The sequence below is a fragment of the Petromyzon marinus genome, chromosome 69, assembly GCF_048934315.1.
Source record: "Petromyzon marinus isolate PM22_M1 ecotype Great Lakes invasive population chromosome 69, UKy_Petmar_22M1.pri1.0, whole genome shotgun sequence".
Classification (NCBI taxonomy): domain Eukaryota; kingdom Metazoa; phylum Chordata; class Hyperoartia; order Petromyzontiformes; family Petromyzontidae; genus Petromyzon; species Petromyzon marinus.
Window position 1 is genome coordinate 2,852,955 of NC_133735.1, and position 25,513 is coordinate 2,878,467.

Below are 25,513 nucleotides of genomic sequence, written 5' to 3' on the forward strand. Positions count from 1 at the left end.
TCTGCCCGGTGCCTTTCCTGCTCTCAGACTCTGGATCGCCTTCAGTACTTCCTGAACAGATGGCACCTTAGCCAGCCACTCAGAGGGGGTGACGACCTCTTCCAGTATTTGGGGTACTACAGCCTCAGCAGCGTCATCCCCACTTTGCCCCATGATGTTTTCCAGGCTGAGGGATTCCCCCTTCCCCAAGACCTCACAGATATGCTCAGCAAATCTGCAAACCTGGTGATAGGTGTGGCACTACAAGTTACTTTTTTGATGGAAGCAAAGAGTGGTTTGTGATCGCGGGCCACTGAGGCAGATTCCATCTCCTCAGCAACCCGCAACCACCACCCATCCTTGCAGTGCCTCACGGCTCTCTGAACCTCCAAGCGAAGGCTGCGGTAAGCCTCCTCATTCTCTGACGTGGGATTCTGTAGCCGATGACAGTGGGCCTGTCGCTTTTTCTCAACCATCCTGAACACCTCCTCTGTCAGCCAGGGTCTCTGGGGAGGTCTGGACCGCGTACCCAAAGCAGCCATTGCAGCTGCATGAGTCACAGTCCTAAACCTCGCCCATTTACCCTCGACATCAGGAGGAGTGGGGGACGATGCCAATCCCAGCCGCACATACAACAACAACAACCGCCATTCGCCACTAAGTGGCGGTGACGTCACCACGACGCTTGTGCCAGGCTATGTGCATCCTGAGGCCACGTGAAGTGTCGAACGCCCGCTGGCAGGAGGTCACGGGGCAGACCCAGGTGCCACGGGTCGACTGACTGAGATGACTGGCTGATGCACCACCTGTGCCCCCTACTGTGCCAACTTGCTGTGCTTTAGCCACCCGGCGCTCCGCTCGTTGTTGTGAGCGTCGCTCCTCCGCCCTCCGTTGTTATTGGAGGGCGACTGCCTCCAACTGCCCAGTAGCGTCCTTCACGAGCCTCCTCCACAGAGGCCGATCTTGACACCGCTGGTACCAGTCATCGGCAAGTCCACTCAGCTCCACGTCCTCCTGTACCACACACAGTCACACATACACACACAGTCACACATACACACACAGTCACACATACACACACATCAAACATACTCACACAATCACACATACATACACACATGCGCGTGCACACGCGCAAGCACTTATTTCCGAGCGCGGGGCTGACGCATTACATCTCGCGGAGGATCCTTCCGCTGAACAAAAGTAGTCCCGTGATTCAGTTTGCAAGTGTGAGTTGGCGTTGTAAGTCGATGTATCAAAAATAATAATCGTGGAAGCCGTTTCGAGGACAGCCTGCACTCGACATGCATGTTGACTCTAAATGTGGAGGGGAAACCGGAGGGCCGCGAGAAACATCCACCTAGCCTGGCACTTTCGCGGACAGTTCTGTGTAGACCAGGGCGTCACGTGAAGAATTAGGAGATCTCATAGGTAGCTCTGTGATATCCACTTCCTCGGTTTCCATTCTGAGTGGACCACAGCGTCACGTGAACAACAAGGGGATCTCAGAGGTAGCTCTTTGATATCCATTTCCTTGGGACGTTCTGATTGGACCAGAGTGTCACGTGAACAAGAAGGGGATCTCAGAGGTAGCTCTTTGACATACACTTCCTCGGGTTCCATTCTGATTGGACCACAGCGTCACGTGAACAAGAAGAGGATCTCAGAGGTAGCTCTTTAATATACACTTCCTCGGATTCCATTCTGATTGGACCACAGCATCACGTGAACAACAAGGGTATCTCAGAGGTAGCTCTTTGATATACACTTTTTCGGATTCCGTTCTGATTGGACCACAGCGTCACATGAACAAGTAGAGGATCTCAGAGGTAGTTCTTTGATATAAATTTCCTTGGGACGTTCTGATTGGACCAGAGTGTCACGCGAAGAAGAAGGGGATCTCAGATGTAGATCTGTGATATCCATTTCCTTGGGACGTTCTGATTGGACCAGAGTGTCACGTGAACAAGAAGGGGATCTCAGAGGTAGCTCTGTGATATCCATTTCCTTGGGACGTTCTGATTGGACCAGAGCGTGGTGGTTGATGGTGGGTGGTGGTAGATGGTGGTGGTGGTTGATGGTGGTGGATGATGGTGGTGGTGGTTGATGGAGGTGGTGGCTGATAGTGGTTGATGGTGGGTGGTGGTAGATGGTGGCGGTGGTTGATGGTGGGTGGTGGTGGATGGTGGTGGTGGTTGATAGTGGTGGCTGATAGTGGTTGATGGAGGTGGTGGCTGAAGGTAGTTGATGGTGGTGGTGGTGGCTGAAGGTAGTTGATGGAGGTGGTTGATGGTGGTGGTGGTTGATGGTGGTGGTGGTGGTTGATGGTGGTGGTGGTTAATGGTGGTGGTGGCTGATAGTGGTTGATGGTGGTGGTGGTTGATGGTGGTGGTGGTTGATGGTGGTGGTGGTTGATCAAGGCGTGGGGGCTTTAGAGGCTGCAGCCCAGAGGGCCTCTGCCAGCTGGAGGGGCCTCCAGAGATGAAGTGAAAAGTGATTTCATTTGTGAATGCTGAATTTTATTTGTTGCAAGCATTGTGAAAATACAATTTTAAATTTTCTTTAACTTTGTTTTCCTCTTCTTGGTTCTTTCGGTAAAGTCACCACGTAGAATGGAAACAAAATAATAAAAAAATAAAACGTGATAAAATAAAAATTCTCACGACGTTTCGGCCACAACACAAGTAGCCTTCCTCAGGTGAAGAAACAGGATTGTCGGGAAGACAGCGCTTCAGTGAGTACTGCCAAGCTTGGCAGCGTCTTTTAAGCTGGGTGGGAGGAGCAGAGCGCTTTGACGAAGGAGTTTACATATCAACAGAAGAATTTAGCATTGAAGTAGCCGTGTTAGTGTGTTGGATTAGCAGGATGTTGTTTTCCTTTTGGTAATATTACTGGGTGGAGGGCCCTCACAGTACCCTGTCGCCCAGCGGCCTACACAATCTGAATCCGGCCCTGGTGGATGGTGGTGGTGTTGGTTGATGGTAGTGGATAGTGGTGGCGAATGGTGGTTGATGGTGGTGGTGGTGGAGGCTGTCTGTGTTTGACGTGGCATCACGTCGTGGTGGTGTTCACAGGGGAAGTGCCAACTTCCCCTTGCCACCGCTCATCGCCCTGTCGCCTGCTCTCTGTCTGTGTCTCTCTGTCTGTGTCTCTGTGACTCCAAGTCTCTGTGTGTCTCTCTGTCTCTGTGACTACAAGTCTCTGTGTGTCTCTCTGTCTGTGGGTTTCCAAGTCTCTGTGTGTGTCTCTCTGTCTGTGTCTCTGTGACTCCAAGTCTCTGTGTGTGTCTCTCTGTCTGTGACTGTGGGTCTCCAAGTCCCTGTGTGTGCCTCTCTGTCTCTGTGACTCCAAGTCTCTGTGTGTCTCTCTGTCTGTGTCTCTGTGACTCCAAGTCTCTGTGTGTCTCTCTGTCTGTGTCTCTGTGACTCCAAGTCTCTGTGTGTCTCTCTGTCTGTGGGTCTCCAAGTCTCTGTGTGTCTCTCTGTCTGTGTCTCTGTGACTCCAAGTCTCTGTGTGTCTCTCTGACTGTGGGTCTCCAAGTCTCTGTGTGTCTCTCTGTCTGTGTCTCTGTGACTCCAAGTCCCTGTGTGTCTCTCTGTCTGTGGGTCTCCAAGTCTCTGTGTGTCTCTCTGTTTCTGTGTGTCTGTCTGGGTCTCCAGGTCTCTGAGGGTGGCTCTGGGTCTCTCTGTGTGTATCTGGGTGTCTGTGTCTCCAGGTTTCATGTGTGTCTCCTGTTTTCTCTGTGTGTGTCTCCTGGTTTGAGTGTGTCTGTGTCTCTGTGTGTTTCTGGGTCTCTGTGTGTCTGTGTCTCTGTGACTCCAAGTCTCTCTCTGTGTCTCTCTGTCTGTGGGTGTCCAAGTCTCTGTGTGTGTCTCTCTGTTTCTGTGTGTCTCTCTGGGTCTCTCTGTGTGTATCTGGGTGTCTGTGTCTCCTGTTTATTCTGTGTGCCTCCTGGTTTCAGTGTGTCTGTGTCTCTGTGTGTCTCCTGGTTTGAGTGTGTCTGTGTCTCTGTGTGTTTCCGGGTCTCTGTGTGTCTCTGGGTCTCTGCGTGTCTCTGGGTCTTCGTGTGTCTCCCGGTCTTTGTGTGTCCGAGTACATTCATATTTGGGTTACTGTGTGTTTTATTGGCTCTGTGCGTTTCAGTATCTGTGTGTCCCCATGTCCGAGTGTTCCTCTATCTCCGAGTCCCCGTGTCTCTGTATCTCTAAGTCCCTCGATCTCTGAGTCTCCGTGTCTCTGTCTCTCTGAGTCCACGTGTCTCTGTCTCTCTAAGTCCCTCTATCTCCGAGTCTACGTGTCTCTGTCTCTCCGAGTCCACGTGTCTCTGTATCTGTATCTCTAAGTCCCTCTATCTCTGAGTCCACGTGTCTCTGTATCTCTAAGTTCCTCGTTCTCTGAGTCTCCGTGTCTCTGTCTGTCTAAGTCCACGTGTCTCTGTCTCTCTGAGTCCCTCTATCTCCGAGTCCACGTGTCTCTGTCTCTGTATCTCTAAGTTCCTCGATCTCTGAGTCTCCGTGTCTCTGTCTCTCCGAGTCCACGTGTCTCTGTATCTCTAAGTCCCTCGATCTCTGAGTCCACGTGTCTCTGTCTCTCTGAGTCCATGTGTCTCTGTCTCTCTGAGTCCACGTGTCTCTGTCTCTCTGAGTCCACGTGTCTCTGTATCTCTAAGTCCCTCTATCTCTGAGTCCACGTGTCTCTGTCTCTGTATCTCTAAGTCCCTCGATCTCTGAGTCTCCGTGTCTCTGTATCTCTGAGTCCACGTGTCTCTGTATCTCTAAGTCCACGTGTCTCTGTATCTCTGAGTCCACGTGTCTCTGTATCTCTAAGTCCCTCGATCTCTGAGTCTCCGTGTCTCTGTCTCTCCGAGTCCACGTGTCTCTGTATCTCTAAGTCCCTCGATCTCTGAGTCCACGTGTCTCTGTCTCTCTGAGTCCATGTGTCTCTGTCTCTCTGAGTCCACGTGTCTCTGTCTCTCTGAGTCCACGTGTCTCTGTATCTCTAAGTCCCTCTATCTCTGAGTCCACGTGTCTCTGTCTCTGTATCTCTAAGTCCCTCGATCTCTGAGTCTCCGTGTCTCTGTATCTCTGAGTCCACGTGTCTCTGTATCTCTAAGTCCACGTGTCTCTGTATCTCTGAGTCCACGTGTCTCTGTATATCTAAGTCCACGTGTCTCTGTCTCTCTGAGTCCACGTGTCTCTGTATCTCTAAGTCCCTCGATCTCTGAGTCTCCGTGTCTCTGTATCTCCGAGTCCACGTGTATCTGTATCTCTAAGTCCCTCGATCTCTGAGTCCACGTGTCTCTGTATCTCCCAGTCCACGTGTCCCCAAGTGGCTTGTGTCCGTGACTGGCCATGGCATCCCGTGTGGAATGGGCGCTGTGGGCCAATGAGCAAGCTCTGATCTCCGGAATCAGTGAGTATCAATTATCGATCTTTGCTGACCTAATTGGAACTGAGATCACCTCGCCAACACTACAGGCCAAACCATACACAGGGTAGCCCAAAAATCAGGACGCATAGGGCTATTATTATTACTTTACAGAGTGGCCCAAAAGTAAGGACACATAGGAGTATTATTATACAAAGTGGCCCAAAAGTCAGGACACATAGGGCTATTATTATTATTACTTTACAGAGTGGCCCAAAAGTAAGGACACATAGGAGTATTATTATACAGGGTGGCCCAAAAGTAAGGACACATAGGGCTATTATTATTTTACAGAGTGGCCCAAAAGTCAGGACACATAGGAGTATTATTATACAGGGTGGTCCAAAAGTCAGGACACATAGGGCTATTATTATTTTACAGGGTGGCCCAAAAGTCAGGACACATAGGATTATTATTATTATTATACAGGGTGGCCCAAAAGTCAGGACACATAGGGTTGTTATTATTGTTATCATGCAGCGATTGAGTTGAATGAACACACGACCTTTTTTGTACTTGTCGGCAAGAACGGGGCAGAACGTGTTACAACTTGTTTGGGGCACCACGGTGGCTATGAGATGTTGACTACCTCGCCTGGTATACAGGAGGTCGTGGGTTCAATCCTGACCCTGACAGCGCATGCTGTATATTTGGAGTTTGCGTGTGGCTAGGAGATGTTAACTACCTCGCCTGGTGTGCAGGAGGTCGTGGGTTCAATCCTGACCCTGACAGCGCATGCTGTATATTTGGAGTTTGCGTGTGGCTAGGAGATGTTAACTACCTCGCCTGGTATACAGGAGGTCGTGGGTTCAATCCTGACCCTGACAGCGCATGCTGTATATTTGGAGTTTGCGTGTGGCTAGGAGATGTTAACTACCTCGCCTGGTATACAGGAGGTCGTGGGTTCAATCCCGACCCTGACAGCGCATGCTGTATATTTGGAGTTTGTGTGTGGCTAGGAGATGTTAACTACCTCGCCTGGTATACAGGAGGTCGTGGGTTCGATCCTGACCCTGACAACGCCTGCTGTATATTTGGAGTTTGCGTGTGGCTAGGAGATGTTAACTACCTCGCATGGTATACAGGAGGTCGTGGGTTCGATCCTGACCCTGACAACGCCTGCTGTTATTTGGAGTTTGCATGTGGCTAGGAGATGTTAACTACCTCGCCTGGTGTACAGGAGGTCGTGGGTTCGATCCCGACCCTCATGCCTGCTGTATATTTCGAGTTTGCGTGTGGCTAGGAGATGTTGACTACCTCGCCTGGTATACAGGAGGTCGTGGGTTCAATCCCGACCCCAACAACGCCTGCTGTTATTTGGAGTTTGCATGTGGCTAGGAGATGTTAACTACCTCGCCTGGTGTGCAGGAGGTCGTGGGTTCGATCCTGACCCTGACAACGCCTGCTGTATATTTGGAGTTTGCGTGTGGCTAGGAGATGTTAACTACCTCGCCTGGTATACAGGAGGTCGTGGGTTCGATCCTGCCCCTGACAACGCCTGCTGTATATTTGGAGTTTGCGTGTGGCTAGGAGATGTTAACTACCTCGCCTGGTATACAGGAGGTCGTGGGTTCGATCCTGACCCTGACAACGCCTGCTGTATATTTGGAGTTTGCGTGTGGCTAGGAGATGTTAACTACCTCGCCTGGTATACAGGAGGTCGTGGGTTAAATCCTGACCCTGACAGCGCATGCTGTATATTTGGAGTTTGTGTGTGGCTAGGAGATGTTAACTACCTCGCCTGGTATACAGGAGGTCGTGGGTTCAATCCTGACCCTGACAGCGCATGCTGTATATTTGGAGTTTGCGTGTTGCTAGGAGATGTTAACTACCTCGCCTGGTATACAGGAGGTCGTGGGTTCGATCTCGACCCTCACTCATGCTGCTGTATATTTGGAGTTTGCTTGTGGCTAGGAGATGTTAACTACCTCGCCAGGTATACAGGAGGTCGTGGGTTCAATCCTGACCCTGACAGCGCATGCTGTATATTTGGAGTTTGCATGTGGCTAGGAGATGTTAACTACCTCGCCTGGTATACAGGAGGTCGTGGGTTCAATCCTGACCCTGACAGCGCATGCTGTATATTTGGAGTTTGCGTGTGGCTAGGAGATGTTAACTACCTCGCCTGGTATACAGGAGGTCGTGGGTTCGATCCTGACCCTGACAACGCCTGCTGTATATTTGGAGTTTGCGTGTGGCTAGGAGATGTTAACTACCTCGCCTGGTATACAGGAGGTCGTGGGTTCGATCCTGACCCTGACAACGCCTGCTGTATATTTGGAGTTTGCGTGTGGCTAGGAGATGTTAACTACCTCGCCTGGTATACAGGAGGTCGTGGGTTCAATCCTGACCCTGACAGCGCATGCTGTATATTTGGAGTTTGCGTGTGGCTAGGAGATGTTAACTACCTCGCCTGGTATACAGGAGGTCGTGGGTTCAATCCTGACCCTGACAGCGCATGCTGTATATTTGGAGTTTGCGTGTTGCTAGGAGATGTTAACTACCTCGCCTGGTATACAGGAGGTCGTGGGTTCGATCTCGACCCTCACTCCTGCTGCTGTATATTTGGAGTTTGCTTGTGGCTAGGAGATGTTAACTACCTCGCCTGGTATACAGGAGGTCGTGGGTTCGATTCCGACACTCACTCCTGCTGCTGTATACATTTCCACGCAAAGGTGATGAGCCATTTGGTTGAGCTGCTACCGTTTGTGATGGCCAGGTCGCTAATGAACCAGAGCTACGTAGCTCAGTGGGGCATTAGACCTGGTTAAATAAACAATAATTTAGTTCCGTTTACGGGTCTCTGTGCGTCTCTGTGGGTCTCTGTGGGTCTCTGTGGGTCTCTATGATCTCTATGCATCTCTATGTATATCAGTGGGTCTGTATGTATCTCTGTGTATCTCAATCGATCTCTATGTATCTCTATGGGTTTCTATGTATCTCTCTGAGTCTCTATGTATCTCAGTGGGTCTGTATGTATCTCTGTGGGTCTCTGTGTATCTCAATCGGTCTCTATGTATCTCTACGGGTCTCTATGTATCTCTATGTATTTCTACGGGTCTGTATGTATCTCTGTGGGTCTCTATTGTATCTCAATCGGTCTCTATGTATCTCTGTGGGTTTCTATTGTATCTCAATCGGTCTCTATGTATCTCGATGTATCTCTCTGAGTTCCTATGTATCTCAGTGGGTCTGTATATATCTCAGTCGGTCTCTGTGTATCTCAATCGGTCTGTATGTATCTCTATGTATCTCTATGTATCTCTCCGAGTCTCTATGTATCTCAGTGGGTGTGTATGTATCTCTATGGATATCTATGTATCTCTACGGGTCTCTCTACACGCCTTTAATTTCCATGTCATAAGCCACTTGTTGGAGATGAATTTATTTGTGTTGGCCAGTTCGCTTCTGACCAAGAGCTACGTCGCTCGAGTGGGGCCTTAGACCTGGTTAAAAATGAATTGAGTTTAAATTTCGATTTAAAGCTTTCGTGACTGCAAGGATTCATCTTCTTTGGTTCTTTCGGTAAAGTCACCACCACCACGTAGAAATGAGAATAAAATAATAAAAAAACACAATAAAATTCTCACGACGTTTCGGCCACAACGCAAGCGGCCGTCTTCAGGTGAAAGGAACAGACCTGTCGGGACGACAGAGCTTCAGTGAACGATGTTAAGATACGTAGCGAACCCCAACCAGCTAGCGGACTCCGTGACAACTGCATTGTCAAGAGCGCGTGTCCGCCAACCGATGGCGTCTGGCTCAACAGCCTGGACTCTCTGAATCATTCTTTGAAATTAAAAATTTGTTCAATGTCACCCCGGCCTGGAATCCTGGCTCCGCCCCTGACTACACCACCGCTCTTGACACAAAGATAAAGATCCCCCATATAGCCTTAACAGACTGTAGGGGCAAGTGCTGTTAGCGAGCAGCACCTATGAAGGCCGGAAACGGTACACGAGGGGGGGGGGGGTGGCCAGCACCACGCCCGACCGCCTTTGTCTCCCTAGTGGCAATGTGTTACACACCGCACCAGGTACTCATTTGAGGCTGAGTCGACCTAGGGGAGGCCCGGGACCGGTTCAGATGATCGTCACTGTGGTGTTGGCCGTGGGCGGGAATCGAACCCCGGGTCGCCAGGTTCATAGCGCAGCGCGCTAACCGCTACACTATCGCTCCCCACACACACATACACACACGTGCACGTACACACACACACACGTACACACACACACACTCATTACGGCTGGCTTGAAGATGGCTCCGCCAAACCCAATGTTATCTCCGCGTTGTTGTATGTGGGTCCCGGGGACTTTCGTCACGGTACGATTGATTATCGCATGGATTGGGTGTCTCACCTTTACCTTATCATCAGAAATTCGCATCGCCACGTTTACGGGTCACTGATGCGTCACGTGACGCTCAGCAAGTGGCCGCCCAGCCTGTGTGACGGTGCTCAGTATACAATTATGTTAAGGCTTGCCCGTCGCACACGCTGATTGGCTGCAGTGCGTGACGTCACCGCGGCCAACAAGCCAACCAGAGGGGCAGCATGTGGCTGTAAAAAAAAGCATCTGAGCGTATTATTGCATAGAAGATGATCTATCTGAGAATCAGAGTATTTAGTATAGCGGGCAAGGTAGAAAACCAAGCGAGGTAGTGTACCAGGCCAGGCAGTGTACCAGGTCAGGTAGTGTACCAGGTAGTGTACTAGGTGAAGTGGTGTACCAGGCGAGGTAGTGTACCAGGTAGTGTACCAGGTGAGGTAGTGTACCAGGTAGTGTACCAGGTGAGGTAGTGTACCAGGTAGTGTACCAGGTGAGGTAGTGTACCAGGTAGTGTATCAGGTGAGGTGGTGTACCAGGTAGTGTACCAGGTAGTGTACCAGGTAGTGTACCAGGTGAGGTAGTGTACCAGGTGAGGTAGTGTACCAGGTAGTGTACCAGGTAGTGTACCAGGTGAGGTAGTGTACCAGGTAGTGTACCAGGTAGTGTACCAGGTAGTGTACCAGGCGAGGTAGTGTACCAGGTAGTGTACCAGGTGAGGTAGTGTACCAGGTGAGGTAGTGTACCAGGTAGTGTACCAGGTGAGGTAGTGTACCAGGTGAGGTAGTGTACCAGGTAGTTTACCAGGTAGTGTACCAGGTGAGGTAGTGTACCAGGTAGTATACCAGGTGAGGTAGTGTACCAGGTGAGGTAGTGTACCAGGTAGTTTACCAGGTAGTGTACCAGGTGAGGTAGTGTACCAGGTAGTATACCAGGTAGTGTACCAGGTTAGGTGGTGTACCAAGCGAGGCAGTGTACCAGGTGGTGTACCAGGCGGTGTACCAGGTGAGGCGGTGTACCAGGTGAGGTCGTGTACACATGTATAACACCTGTGGTGCATTGTGGGTGGCGGCGTGAGTTGTCCCCGGAGGGTGTCACCTGACGCGTCTCTCCCCCCGTGCGATGTGTCGGCCCAGTGCTGGTGATTGGTGGCGTAATTGCCGTCGTGGAGAAGTGCGAGCTCTGGGGATTATCAGCAGTGGGACTGTATCCTTGTCGACGACGGGGCGGACGTGGAAACCTTGAGCAAAATCAAAGAAAACAATTGATTCAATTGTTTTTTTCTGTGTACGCCTTTTGGCGTCTTCTGGTCCAACACCAGTGGAGAGACTAAAGGGCTCTAAGAAAAGCCGTCTCGGGTGTGGACCAATCAAATTGAAGGACAGTGCCATCATCATTATCAGAGTTGTCTCTTTTTGTTTGCATTTTGACTTGCTTGTGTTGTGGCTATTGCAAACACGATGCCTTGAAAAAAGGTGTGAGTTTTGTGCCAGTTAAAAGGGTAAAACCTATTCCTATATCTTGTTACTGGTAAAGGAGGTCTCAATGTAAATGCTCACCCCGAGCCCTCAGTAACTCTGATGGTGCACTGTTTTTGAGTTGTACGCCTTTTGGCGTCTTCTGGTCCAACACCAATGGAGACTAAGGGGCTCTAAAGAAAGCCGTCTCGGGTGTGGACCAATCAAATTGAAGGACAGTGCCATCATCATTATCAGAGTTGTCTCTTTTTGTTTGCATTTTGACTTGCTTGTGTTGTGGTTATTGCAAACACGATGCCTTGAATAAAGGCGTCAGTTTTTGAGCCAGTTAAAAGCGGTAAAAACCTATTACTATATCTTGTTACTGGTAAAGGAGGTCTCAATGTAAATGCTCACCCCGAGCCCTCAGTAACTCTGATGGTGCACTGTTTTTGAGTTGTACGCCTTTTGGCGTCTTCTGGTCCAACACCAATGGAGACTAAGGGGCTCTAAAGAAAGCCGTCTCGGGTGTGGACCAATCAGATTCAAGGACAGTGCCATCATCATTATCAGAGTTGTCTCTTTTTGTTTGCATTTTGACTTGCTTGTGTTGTGGTTATTGCAAACACGATGCCTTGAATAAAGGCGTCAGTTTTTGTGCCAGTTAAAAGGGGTAAAAACCTATTACTATATCTTGTTACTGGTAAAGGAGGTCTCATAATGTAAATGCTCACCCGAGCCCTCAATACTCTGATGGTGCGCTGTTTTTGAGTTGTACGCCTTTTGGCGTCTTCTGGTCCAACACCAATGGAGACTAAAGGGCTCTAAGAAAAGCCGTCTCGAGTGTGGACCAATCAAATTCAAGGACAGTGCCATCATCATTATCAGAGTTGTCTTTTTTGTTTGCATTTTGACTTGCTTGTGTTGTGGCTATTGCAAACACGATGCCTTGAATAAAGGCGTCAGTTTTTGTGCCAGTTAAAAGGGGTAAAAACCTATTACTATATCTTGTTACTGGCCAAGGAGGTCTCATAATGTAAATGCTCACCCCGAGCCCTTAATAACTCTGATTGTGCACTGTTTTTGAGTTGTACGCCTTTTGGCGTCTTCTGGTCCAACACCAATGGAGACTAAAGGGCTCTAAGAAAAGCCGTCTCGGGTGTGGACCAATCAAATTCAAGGACAGTGCCATCATCATTATCAGAGTTGTTTTTTTTTGTTTGCATTTTGACTTGCTTGTGTTGTGGTCATTGCAAACACGATGCCTTGAATAAAGGCGTCAGTTTTTTTTTGTGCCAGTTAAAAAAGGGGTAAAAACTTATCGCTATGTGTTTCTTTGATTTTGTTTTAATTTTACCTACGTGACTTTTGCCGAATGAAATCGAAGGGTGTGAATCCTTGCAGTCACGAAAGCTTCAAATCCAGAACCTCTAACAGTCGCCACGACGATAACCACCACCACCGCCACCACCGCCACCACCGCCTCTCTCACTCAAAATCGCTAAACCAACAAGGGCCCCCGCCATTCGATGCTCAGCGGCGGCGACGTCACCACGTCCATAAATGACGTCACGCACCTAGGCGGGGCTTGGGGGGGGGGGTGGGTGGGCGGAGTCAGACACTTGTGACGATGTGTGACGAGCAGGGGGGGGGGGGGTTGAGGGTTGTTTGAGAAATGTGACGTCACGTGAAAATGCGCAACTTTAAATGAATACAGACAGCACGTTCTACTTAATTAAATAGGCTTTTTAATAAATGTTTTACCCCACAACATCGGAGTTGCAGCGCCGCATTAAATAACGCGCTACAATGACTAATAGTTTAAAGCGATTTGTTTTTATTTTGGGGGGGTTGGTGGGGCAGAGCTTTGTGACGTCATATTTGAGGGGGTCTGACTTTTTGTGACGTCATGTGACGGGGGGGGTGGTAAAAAAATCGTCCAAAATCGCGTGACGTCATTTATGGACGGCCCCTTATGCCAGGCGAATTTGAGGCCACGTGGAGTGGCACGCGCACACCCCACGTGGTCACTGCAGCGCAGCCTTGATCGTGAGGCTCGCTGCTAGAGGAGAGCTATCGTCACCCCAGTGCCATCAATGCCACCATCACCACCGCATCACCACCACATCACCAGTAGCTACAACATCACCACCACATCACCACCACATCACCAGTAGCTACAACATCACCACCACATCACCACCACATCACCACCACATCACCAATAGCTACAACATCACCACCACATCACCAATAGCTACAACATCACCACCACATCACCACCACATCACCAATAGCTACAACATCACCACAACCTCACCAATAGCTACAACATCACCACCACATGACCAATAGCTACAACATCACTACCACATCACCACCACATCACCACCACATCACCAATAGCTGCAATATCACCACAACATCACCAATAGCTAAAACATCACCACCACATCACCAATAGCTACAACATCACCACCACATCACCAATAGCTACAACATCACCAATAGCTACAACATCACCACCACATCACCAATAGCTACAACATCACTACCACATCACCACCACATCACACCACATCACCAATAGCTACAACATCACTACCACATCACCACCACATCACCACCACATCACCAATAGCTACAACATCACCACCACATCACCAATAGCTACATCACTACCACATCACCAATAGCTACAACATCACTACCACATCACCACCACATCACTACCACATCACCAATAGCTACAACATCACTACCACATCAACACCACATCACCACCACATCACCAATAGCTACAACATCACTACCACATCACCACCACATCACCACCACATCACCAATAGCTACAACATCACCACCACATCACCAATAGCTACAACATCACCAATAGCTACAACATCACCACCACATCACCAATAGCTACAACATCACCACCACATCACCACCACATCACCACCACATCACCAATAGCTACAACATCACCACCACATCACCACCACATCACTACCACATCACCAATAGCTACAACATCACCACCACATCACCAATAGCTACATCACTACCACATCACCAATAGCTACAACATCACCACCACATCACCACCACATCACCAATAGCTACAACATCACCACCACATCACCACCACATCACCAATAGCTACAACATCACCACCACATCACCACCACATCACCAACAGCTACAACATCACCACCACATCACCACCACATCACCAATAGCTACAACATCACCACCACATCACCAATAGCTACAACATCACCACCACCATAGCACAACCACGAGGTGAGTCTCACAGTGGACACGTGGTCAGTCTCCATTGCTGGACAGACCCCCCCCCGCCCCCCCCCCTCCGCCGCCCCCACCTCGCCAGGACCCTCCTCCTTATCTATGGCGCAGGGTTCTGGGCTCGCTGGTGTCACTCATCGAGTACCCGCGGGGGGCCAAGGTGGGCAAAGAGAAAGTGGAGGAGGAAGGGGCCCGGTGGGAGACGAGGCCCCAGCGGCGGGAGGAGGCCGTCCCACGCAGGGCCCCGGCAGGGGACACCAAGCGGCGGCCGCGGCGGTGAGACGCGTCGCGGCCACCGCCATCGTCGTCGCCGTCGTCGTCGTCATCGTCGTCATCGTCGCCGTCGTCGCCGTCGTCGTCGTCATCGTTGTCGTCATCGTCGTCATCGTTGTCGTCGTCGTTGTCGTCGTCGTCATCGTCGTCATCGTCGTCGCCATCGTCGTCATCGTCGTCGTCATCGTCATTGTCGTCATCGTTGTTGTCATCGTCGTCATCGTTGTCGTCGTCGTCGTCATCGTCGTCATCGTCGTCATCGTCGCCGTCGTCGCCATCGTCGCCATCGTCGTCATCGTCGTCATCGTCGTTGTCGTCATCGTCGCCATCGTCACCATCGTCGTCATCGTCGTCATCATCGTTGTTGTTATCGTCGCCATCGTCGCCATCGTCGCCATCGTCGTCGTCATCGTCGCCGTCGTCGTCGTCATCGTCGCCATCGTCGTCATCGTCGTCGTCATCGTCATCATCGTCGTCATCGTCGTCATCGTCGTCGTCATCGTCGTCATCGTCGTCATCGTCGTCATCGCGCAGCCACCGCGATTCTGCTCCCTACTCTTTGGTTCTTTCGGTGAAGTCACGTGACGGGTAGAAATAATAATACTAGATCGCGACGTTTCGATTGCAACAACAGGGCAATCGTCATCAGGTGTGAAAAGATCTAATAGTTGTGGTGGAAACTCCTTCCCTTAGAGGCACTTCAATCTTGATTGAAGCGCAATGAGCTGGTTTGGTTCGGGTGTGGCCAGTGGAAAACCACCACCCGTACTGTGTCAGAGCCCACATGAGCTGGCTCGGTTCGGGTTTTGGCCAGTGGAAAAAAACACCACCCGTACCGTGCCAGAGCCCCCCCCCCCCCCCCCCCCCCCCATGACTTGGCTCGGTTTGGGTGTGGTCAGTTGAAAAAACTCCACCCGTGCCCTGCCAGGGTCCCCCTTGAGCTGCCTCGGTTCGGCTGTGGTCAATGGAAACAATGGGATGCATGTTGAGCTGCCCAAGGGCCCAGCCGTGACCATCTCTGTGCCCGGCATGCAGGGCCCAGGAGCTGCTGGAGCGGGTGGTGGATGCCCTGGGAATGGTCACCTCCTCCTACTACAGCCGCTCGCTGCTCTACACCACGTGAGTCTCGTGTGGGGCGCAAGGGGGGCCCACCACGCCTAAGGCCCGCACTCCCAGGAGGGGCCCCTCTTTAAGGAGCTCACGGATCCTCCCTTGGGAGATCTGGACGCAAGTTTCCATCCCTCGGTGAGCTCCTCCGGCAGGCGAGGAGGCTGGGTCTGCCGGGTTGCGTGGCCCCACGTGGCCAGCCACCGCGTGCCCCAAGCAGCTGATGTTTGGACAGATAGCGCAACAGGCTGTAGAAGAGATGGGCTGATAGCTGAGTGTGTGGGTGAGGTGGCGAGTGGATGGGTGAGTGGGTAGCTGAGTTGGTGAGTGGATGTGGTGAGTGGGTGAGTATGCACAGCGAGAGAAGAGATGGAGCTGATACGGTACAGGAGGAGGACGTGGAGCTGAGTGGACTTGCCGATGACCGGTACCAGCGGTGTCAAGATCGGCCTCTGTGGAGGAGGCTCGTGAAGGACGCTACTGGGCAGTTGGAGGCAGTCGCCCTCCAGCAGCAGCCAAGGGCAGAGGAGCGACGCTCACAACAACGAGCGGAGTGACGGGCAGCTACAACGCAGCGAGTTGGCACAGTAGGGGGGCACAGGTGGTAGCATCTGCCGGTCATCTCAATCAGTCAACCCATGGCGCCTCCTGGGTCTATCCCATGACCTCCTGCGCCTAGCCTGGTACAGCGGTCTAATCCATGGCATCTGCGTCTGTCCCGTGACTTCCTGCCAGCGGCAAGCTTTCCACACTTCACGCGACAGTATCGAAACGTACCTAGCCTGGCACAAACACCGCAGTGACCTCACCGCCAATTAGTAGTGCACGGCGGCTCATGTCCCATCGTTTATGGCAGGGGTGGGGTACGTCCGGCCCGGGGGCCGTGTATGGCCCGCAAAATCATTTAGTCTGTCCCTGCCAAGGCAACCGCAGGCGGGACTCGAAATTCAACAAATCTAGGATAGCAAACCTGGAAAAGCAGTTGCGAGTAGCGGCAACATCATCAATAGCCGGCTAACAGCGTCAATACCAGCTAACATCGTCAATAGCCAGCTAATATCATCAACACCAGCTAACATCATCAATAGCCGGCTAACATTGTTAATACCAGCTAACATCATCAATACCAGCTAACATCATCAATACCAGCTAACATCATCAATACCAGCTAACATCATCAATACCAGCTAACATCATCAATACCAGCTAACATCATCAATAGCCAGCTAACATCATCAACACCAGCTAACATCACCAACACCAGCTAACATCATCAACACCAGCTAACATCGTCAACACCAGCTAACATCATCAACACCAGCTAACATCACCAACACCAGCTAACATCATCAACACCAGCTAACATCGTCAACACCAGCTAACATCGTCAACACCAGCTAACATCGTCAACACCAGCTAACATCACCAACACCAGCTAACATCACCAACACCAGCTAACATCACCAACACCAGCTAACATCGTCAATACCAGCTAACATCATCAATAGCCAGCTAACATCATCAACACCAGCTAACATCACCAACACCAGCTAACATCATCAATACCAGCTAACATCATCAATACCAGCTAACATCATCAATACCAGCTAACATCACCAACACCAGCTAACATCACCAACACCAGCTAACATCACCAACACCAGCTAACATCACCAACACCAGCTAACATCATCAACACCAGCTAACATCGTCAACACCAGCTAACATCGTCAACACCAGCTAACATCACCAACACCAGCTAACATCATCAATAGACAGCTAACATCATCAACACCAGCTAACATCACCAACACCAGCTAACATCATCAACACCAGCTAACATCATCAACACCAGCTAACATCGTCAACACCAGCTAACATCATCAATAGCCAGCTAACATCATCAACACCAGCTAACATCACCAACACCAGCTAACATCATCAATAGCCAGCTAACATCATCAACAGCCAGCTAACATCATCAACACCAGCTAACATCACCAACACCAGCTAACATCACCAACACCAGCTAACATCACCAACACCAGCTAACATCATCAACACCAGCTAACATCGTCAACACCAGCTAACATCGTCAACACCAGCTAACATCACCAACACCAGCTAACATCATCAACACCAGCTAACATCGTCAACACCAGCTAACATCGTCAACACCAGCTAACATCACCAACACCAGCTAACATCATCAATACCAGCTAACATCACCAATACCAGCTAACATAATCAATACCAGCTAACATCATCAATACCAGCTAACATCATCAATACCAGCTAACATAATCAATACCAGCTAACATCACCAACACCAGCTAACATCACCAACACCAGCTAACATCGTCAACACCAGCTAACATCATCAACACCAGCTAACATCGTCAACACCAGCTAACATCATCAATACCAGCTAACATCATCAACACCAGCTAACATCACCAACACCAGCTAACATCATCAACACCAGCTAACATCATCAACACCAGCTAACATCATCAATACCAGCTAACATCACCAACACCAGCTAACATCGTCAACACCAGCTAACATCGTCAACACCAGCTAACATCATCAACACCAGCTAACATCATCAATAGACAGCTAACATCATCAACACCAGCTAACATCACCAACACCAGCTAACATCATCAACACCAGCTAACATCATCAATACCAGCTAACATCATCAACACCAGCTAACATCATCACACGCCTCGCCAAAGAGAAGCGGTTTCAGCCCATCGCATTAGGGGGCGAGTTCATTAAAACGTTTGGCCAAATATAACGGGGCAAATTTTTTTTTGTTAAATGATCATTTTGTATGGCCCGCGAATGATGTTTTATAAACATCCCGAATGGCCCTTGGCTAGAAAAAAGTTTCCCAACCCCTGGGACTTTACGGGGATCGTTGGCGCGGCGACTACGGCCCCAGTTCGATTCCCGCTCACGGCCACCAACATCGGTCCTGGGCCTCCCCTAGGTCGACTGAGCCTCAAATGAGCGCTGTGCGTAAACATCGCCGCTCGGGCGTGGTTGCTGGCCACCCACCGCCTCGTGTACCGTTACCGGTACGGTCTGTTACAGGCTACGCGGGGGATCTTTGTCTTCATGCCCCGATTCGCCCGCTCTGCCTCCCCGCGCCCCACTCCACTCCACCCACCCCATCCAGGATGAGCATCCCCTGCGCTTTCACGCTCTCCACCTTCCTTGGAAGCATCAGCCTGTTCCTCGCAAGCCTCCTCTACCTGCGGGTGAGTGGGGGACCCCCCCCCCCCCCCCCAAGATCCCCCACCTTCCTCCACGCAGACATTCTCTTGGTGGTGACCAGCGTGGCCTGACAGCGAACACGGCCAGATGGAGGAGGAGGAGGATCGTGAAGGACGCCGCTGGTGGCCACTTGGAGGCAGTCGCCCTCTCAGCAACAACGGGGGGCAGAGGAGCAGCGCTCAAAACGACGAGCGGAGCGCCGGGCGTCCTCGTCCTCCTAGTCCTCCTAGTCCTCCTCCCAGACCTCGCCCCTGTCCCTCCATCATCCTCCTCACTCCCCTCCACCGTGTGATGCACGCATGTCTCTGTGTGAGTCTGTGGGTCTCTGTGTGAGTCTATGGGTCTCTTTGTGAGTCTTTTGGTTTCTTTGTGAGTCTGTAGGTCTCTGTGTGAGTCTATGGGTCTCTGTGTTAGTCTGTGGGTCTCTGTGTGAGTCTGTGGGTCTCTGTGTGAGTCTGTTGGTCTCTGCTTTGTGAGTCTGTGGGTCTCTCTGTGTGAGTCTGTGGGTCTCTGCTTTGTGAGTCTAGGGACTCTCTGTGCGAGTCTATGGGTCTCTCTGTGCGAGTCTGTGGGTCTCTGCTTTGTGAGTCTGTGGGTCTCTGTGTGAGTCTGTGGGTCTCTCTGCGAGTCTGTGGTCTCTGTGTGAGTCTTTGGGTCTCTGTGTGAGTCTATGGGTCTCTGTGTTAGTCTGTGGGTCTCTATGTGAGTCTGTGGGTCTCTGTGTGAGTCTGTGGGTCTCTGTGTGAGTCTATGGATCTCTGTGTGAGTCTATGGGTCTCTGTTTGAGTCTGTGGGTCTCTTTGTGAGTCTGTGGGTCTATTTGTGAGTCTATGGGTCTCTATGTGAATCTATAGGTCTCTGTGTGAGTCTGTGTGTCTCTGTGTGAGTCTATGGGTCTCTGTGTGAGTCTGTGGGTCTCTGTGTGAGTCTGTGGGTCACTGCTTTGTGAGTCTATGGGTCTCTCTGTGCGAGTCTATGGGCCTCTCTGTGCGAGTCTGTGGGTCTCTGTGTGTGAGTCTGTGGGTCTCTGTGCGAGTCTGTGGGTCTCTCTGTGCGAGTCTGTGGGTCTCTGTGTGAGTCTATGGGTCTCTGTGCGAGCCTGTGGGTCTCTCTGTGCCCGCCTGTGTTTGCATGGATGCTGAACTTCTTCCGCACCGCCCTACGCGGCCCACCCTGCTGAGCGCAACGCCCCGCGCTGACCCTGCGGGTCGCTCACCCCCCTTGCAGGCTGCAGTGGCCGGCGAGGCCTGGGTCAGCGGACGCGCCGGACCCCGCCCCGAACGCCGAGCCGCCGCCGCCGCCGCCGCCGCCGCCTGTTTCGTCCGCGTCCAACGGCAGCTGTCATCGGTGCCGCGGATGCACGGGGCCTCCCGCGCGGAGGAGGAGGAGGAGGAGGACATGGCGGTAGCGGCGGCGGCGGCGGTGGCCGGTGCCTCGGAGCGCACGCCACTGCTGCCACCGTGAGACCGCACGCCCCCCCCCCCCCACCCGGCACGCGCCGGTGGCGGTAGCGGTGAACCCGCGCGTCGTCACCGCCGTCGTCACCGCCGTCGTCACCGTCAGCTACGCGAGACCGCCGTCGTCGCCGCCACTGTGGTGGTCGCCGCAGTCGCCCGCGGTCACCGTCTTTGGCGCCAGCGCCTTCGTCAGCCGCCACCGGCGTCGCCGTGATCACCATCGGCACCGTCGTTAGCGTGGTCAGCTTCGTTGACGTAGTCGCCGTCGTATCCGTAGTAACCGTTGCCACCGTAGTCACCGTCGTCACTATCGTTACCGTAGTCATCATTGTCACTATCGTTATTGTAGTCACCATCGTTACCGTAGTCAGCATCGTCACCATCGTTACCGTAGTCACCATCGTCACCATTGCTACCCTCGTCACCGTCGTCACTATCGTTACCGTAGTAACCATTGATACCGTAGTCACCATCATCACCATTGCTACCGTCGTCACCATCATCACTATTGTTACCATAGTCACGATCGTCACTATCGTTACCGTAGTCATCATCGTCACTATCGTTACTGTAGTCACCATTGCTACTGTAGTCACCATCATCACCATTGCTACCGTCGTCACCATCATCACTATCGTTACTGTAGTCACATTGCTACCGTAGTCACCATCATCACCATTGTTATCGTAGTCACCATCGTCACTGTCATCATCTTTGGTAGCTTAGTTACCATCGTCACAATTATTACCGTAGTCACCATCATTAAAGTAGTCACATTGCTACCGTAGTCACCATTGTTACGGTAGTCACTAACGTCACTATCGTTACCGTAGTCACCATCATTACCATAGTCACCTTTGCTACCGTAGTCACCATCGTTACCATTGTTATCGTAGTCACCATCGTTACCGTAGTCACCATCGTTACCGTAGTCACCATTGATACCATAGTCACCATCGTTACCGTATTCACCATTGGTACCGTAGTCACCATCGTTACCGTAGTCACCATCGTTACTGTAGTCACCATCGTTACTGTAGTCACCATCGTTACCGTAGTCACCATCGTTACTGTAGTCACCATTGGTACCGTAGTCACCATCGTTACTGGAGTCACCATTGGTACCGTAGTCACCATCGTTACCGTAGTCACCATCGTTACCGTAGTCACCATCGTTACTGGAGTCACCATCGTTACCGTAGTCACCATCGTTACCGTAGTCACCATCGTTCCCGTAGTCACCATCGTTACTGGAGTCACCATCGTTACCGTAGTCACCATCGTTACCGTAGTCACCATCGTTACTGGAGTCACCATTGGTATCGTAGTCATCATCGTTACTGTAGTTACCATCGTGACTGTAATCACCATCGTCACCACCATCGCCATCATCGCCCCAAGCCAGACCTGCAATGGTCGGCCACCACCGGCAGATCCGCAACCGCCATTCCTGATCATAGTAGGCGGATCGACCACCACCACCACCACCACCGCCACCACCACCACCACCACCACAACCACCACCGCCACCACCACCACCGCCATCACCACCACCGCCACCGCCGCCACCACCGCCACCACCACCACCACCGCCGCCACCACCACCACCGCCACCACCGCCACCACCACCACCGCCACCGCCACCACCACCGCCATCACCACCACCGCCGCCACCACCGCCACCACCGCCACCACCACCACCGCCACCGCCACCACCACCGCCATCACCACCACCGCCGCCACCACCGCCACCACCACCGCCACCGCCACCACCACCGCCGCTACCACCGCCACCACCACCACCACCGCTGCAACCGCCGCTGCAGCCCTCAGATCGGCCTGGTGGCAAAAATATGGCGAGGAGACCAACAAAACTTACGCGTCACATGAGACATCCCACCCCTGCCTAAAAGAAACAAAAAAATATCACGGTATTATTTTACCATGGAAAGGCCCACGTGAGCTATACCAGCTCTTTATCAGAATCTACCTGGGTCACAAACGATAGCTCAACGCGAGTGGCTTACCACGTGGGCATTTACTAGCGGCCAGATACTCTCAAGCGCACGCTGATGAATTGCCGAGGGTCAAACCGGAGTGCCCGGGAGAGAAATCCACGCGACCGTGGGAAGGGAACGGAAACTCGAGATGTACAGGCATCGTCGGGGTCGGGGTCGAACCCACGGACCTCCCGCGTACCAGGTGAGGGAAGTAACATCCCACCACCTCGGCGCCTCATTATGCCCCCAATCGTCTCGCCCTCTGAAACCTTAGGCCCCACCCTTTCCTGTTTAGGCCCCGCCTCTTCCTCTTCATTCCTCCCCCGCCCACTTATTCTTTAGGCCCCACCCCTTCCTGTTTAGGCCCCGCCTCTTACTCTTCATCCCCCCACCCCCTTACTCCCTAGGCCCCACCCCTTCCTGTTTAGGCCCCCGCCTCTTCATTCCCCCCTCCCCCGCCCACTTATTCTTTAGGCCCCACCCCTTCCTGATGAGGTGGCACTCGTATTCAAAAGTCCTGAAGGATAATTGCGGCTCACACAGACACAAACACAAGGACAACAGCCGCACTGATTTTAATATTCTTCATTTTGCTCTTGCATGTAAACCCCCGCTTGTCAATAAATTGTTGGACGCAGATTTTTTTTTTTCCCCACCGTGTGGCCTCTGCACTTTCGATGTTTTGCTTTCATACTTTGATATCGGGAGGGCAACGCTGTAAGGGAGGGACGTAATTGTGTCCACGAGGACCCCGGAACTTCGTATGCAGCGACAGGACATTTAGCTTCCACACGCAGCGTTGTTTTTAGAGCTTTATTTTGGTGATATTTTTTTTTTTTAAAAAACGGTTTTGGTCCGGCCATGTTTGTTTGTTGCAGCACAGAGTTAGCCGGATAACTTTTGATCTGAATTGTCTCGTGGCTGTTATTGTTTGGCTCGCATCCCACTGGGATTTTTTTTTTGCGCGCGGCGTTGCTACGCGGTGTCTTTTTCCGGAAGACTTTTGCTGTTTTTTTTTTTTCCCCAGGATTTTTCAGTTTGCGCGTAGTCACTTTAAGATATATCCTTAGTTTTTTCGGTAAAGTCACCACGTTGAAGAGAAACAACAAAATAATAAAATATATATATAAAACAATAAAAAAAATTCTCACGACGTTTCGACCATAACTCAAACGGTCGTCTTCAGGTGTTTTGGTTCGCATAAATTTATTTTTATTTTTAAACGGCGCATTTATTTATTTATAAAAACGTTAGCGCCACGCGCAACGATTTGGCAGTTTACCCAGGACTAGTCCATCTATATTCTGAAAAGAGGAGGGGGGAGACGAAATTTTTTATAATGTATGCTGTCTGAAAGCCACTGTAAGCGTGAACAATCAATTAAGACCTGAAATGGTTTATCAAATCTTTCCAATGATTGCTAAGATAGAATCCATCTTCTCGGTTGAAATTGTCTCTGTGCTTGTATATGTGGATAGCCTCATGTTTTTCTTGTTCATGTTTTAGTTTTGATGCCGTTGCACCCGAGTCAAGCGCCGCATGGCTCACAGGGTTATACCTCCCCATACATGGAACTGAAACTGAACACAGCCGATTAAAAGGCAATTCCACTCGGCTGATTTGGAGGGAGTTCTCTGATATCAAACGGAAGATGGTCATAAGCACACAGCCCAGGGTATGGGAACACCTCCACTCTCTCGACAACTGTCAACATCATTCATGGGCAGTGGAGGAGGGTGAAGGATTTGGATGGCATAAAATTTAAATCAAAATCAACATTTTGATTTAAAGCTTTCGTGACTGCAGGGATTCATATTCTTGGTTCTTTCAGGATAGTCACCACGTAGAAGGGAAATAATAAAATAATGAAAATATAAAACAATCAAATTCTCACGACGTTTCGACTGCAACACAAGCAATCATCATCAGATGGGTAAAGTCACCACGTAGAAGGGAAACAATAAAATAATAAAAATATAAAGCGATAAAATTCTCACGACGTTTCGACTGCAACACAAGCAGCAATCATGGAGTGGTGGGACAGCGGTTAGCGCCTCCCTCCCTCCCAACCGCCCTACGTGCCCGGCAATATCCCCAAGTTCGATCCCCGTTCGCGGCCAACATCACAGCAGTTAGCAGCGAATATCTGAACCCCTGATTGGCTGGGGAGAGAAAGGCACGGCACTTGCCCCGACAGCCCAGTGAGGGCTACACGGGGGAGCTTTGTCTTTGCATTTGTGCGTACTGCTAAGGTAAAAAAAACAACAAATTACCGAGTCCTGTTAATGTTTAATTACAAGACTCAACATCATCAACCATGGTCAATCCACTGCTGGATGAAGGCCAAGATTCCGGTTTAATCATAACTTAAACTGTGTGAGTCTATGGGTGTCTGTGTGGTGAGTCTATGGGTGTCTGTGTGGTGACTCAATGGGTCTCTGTGTGGTGAGTCTATGGAACTCTGTGTGATGAGTCTATGGGTCTCTGCGTGGTGAGTCTATGGGTCTCTGCGTGGTGAGTCTATGGGTCTCTGTGTGGTGAGTCTATGGGTCTCTGTGTGGTGAGTATATGGGTGTCTGTGTGGTGAGTCTATGGGTGTCTGTGTGGTGAGTCAATGGGTCTCTGTGTGGTGAGTCTATGGATCTCTGTGTGATGAGTCTATGGGTCTCTGCGTGGTGAGTCTATGGGTCTCTGCGTGGTGAGTCTATGAGTCTCTGTGTGGTGAGTATATGGGTGTCTGTGTGGTGAGTCTATGGGTCTCTGTGTGATGAGTCTGTGGGTCTCTGTGTGATGAGTCTATGGGTCTCTGTGTGGTGAGTCTATGGGTCTCTGTGTGGTGAGTCGATGGGTCTCTGTGTGATGAGTCTGTGGGTCTCTGTATGGTGAATCTATGA

The 25,513-nt window shown here is 51.0% G+C and overlaps 1 protein-coding gene across 1 annotated transcript; it reads left to right on the forward strand.

Annotated features, from left to right (window-relative positions):
• Positions 1-2,612: 2,612 nt before the first annotated feature.
• On the forward strand, positions 2,613-22,147 carry LOC142906683 (cytochrome b-245 light chain-like). The gene is made up of 6 exons (XM_076054982.1): positions 2,613-5,391; positions 10,868-10,937; positions 14,609-14,773; positions 15,806-15,889; positions 19,065-19,146; positions 20,390-22,147. The coding sequence occupies exons 1-6, from the start codon at positions 5,331-5,333 to the stop codon at positions 20,624-20,626; spliced, it is 699 nt and encodes a 232-aa protein (XP_075911097.1). The 5' UTR covers positions 2,613-5,330; the 3' UTR covers positions 20,627-22,147.
• The last annotated feature ends 3,366 nt before the right edge of the window (positions 22,148-25,513 follow it).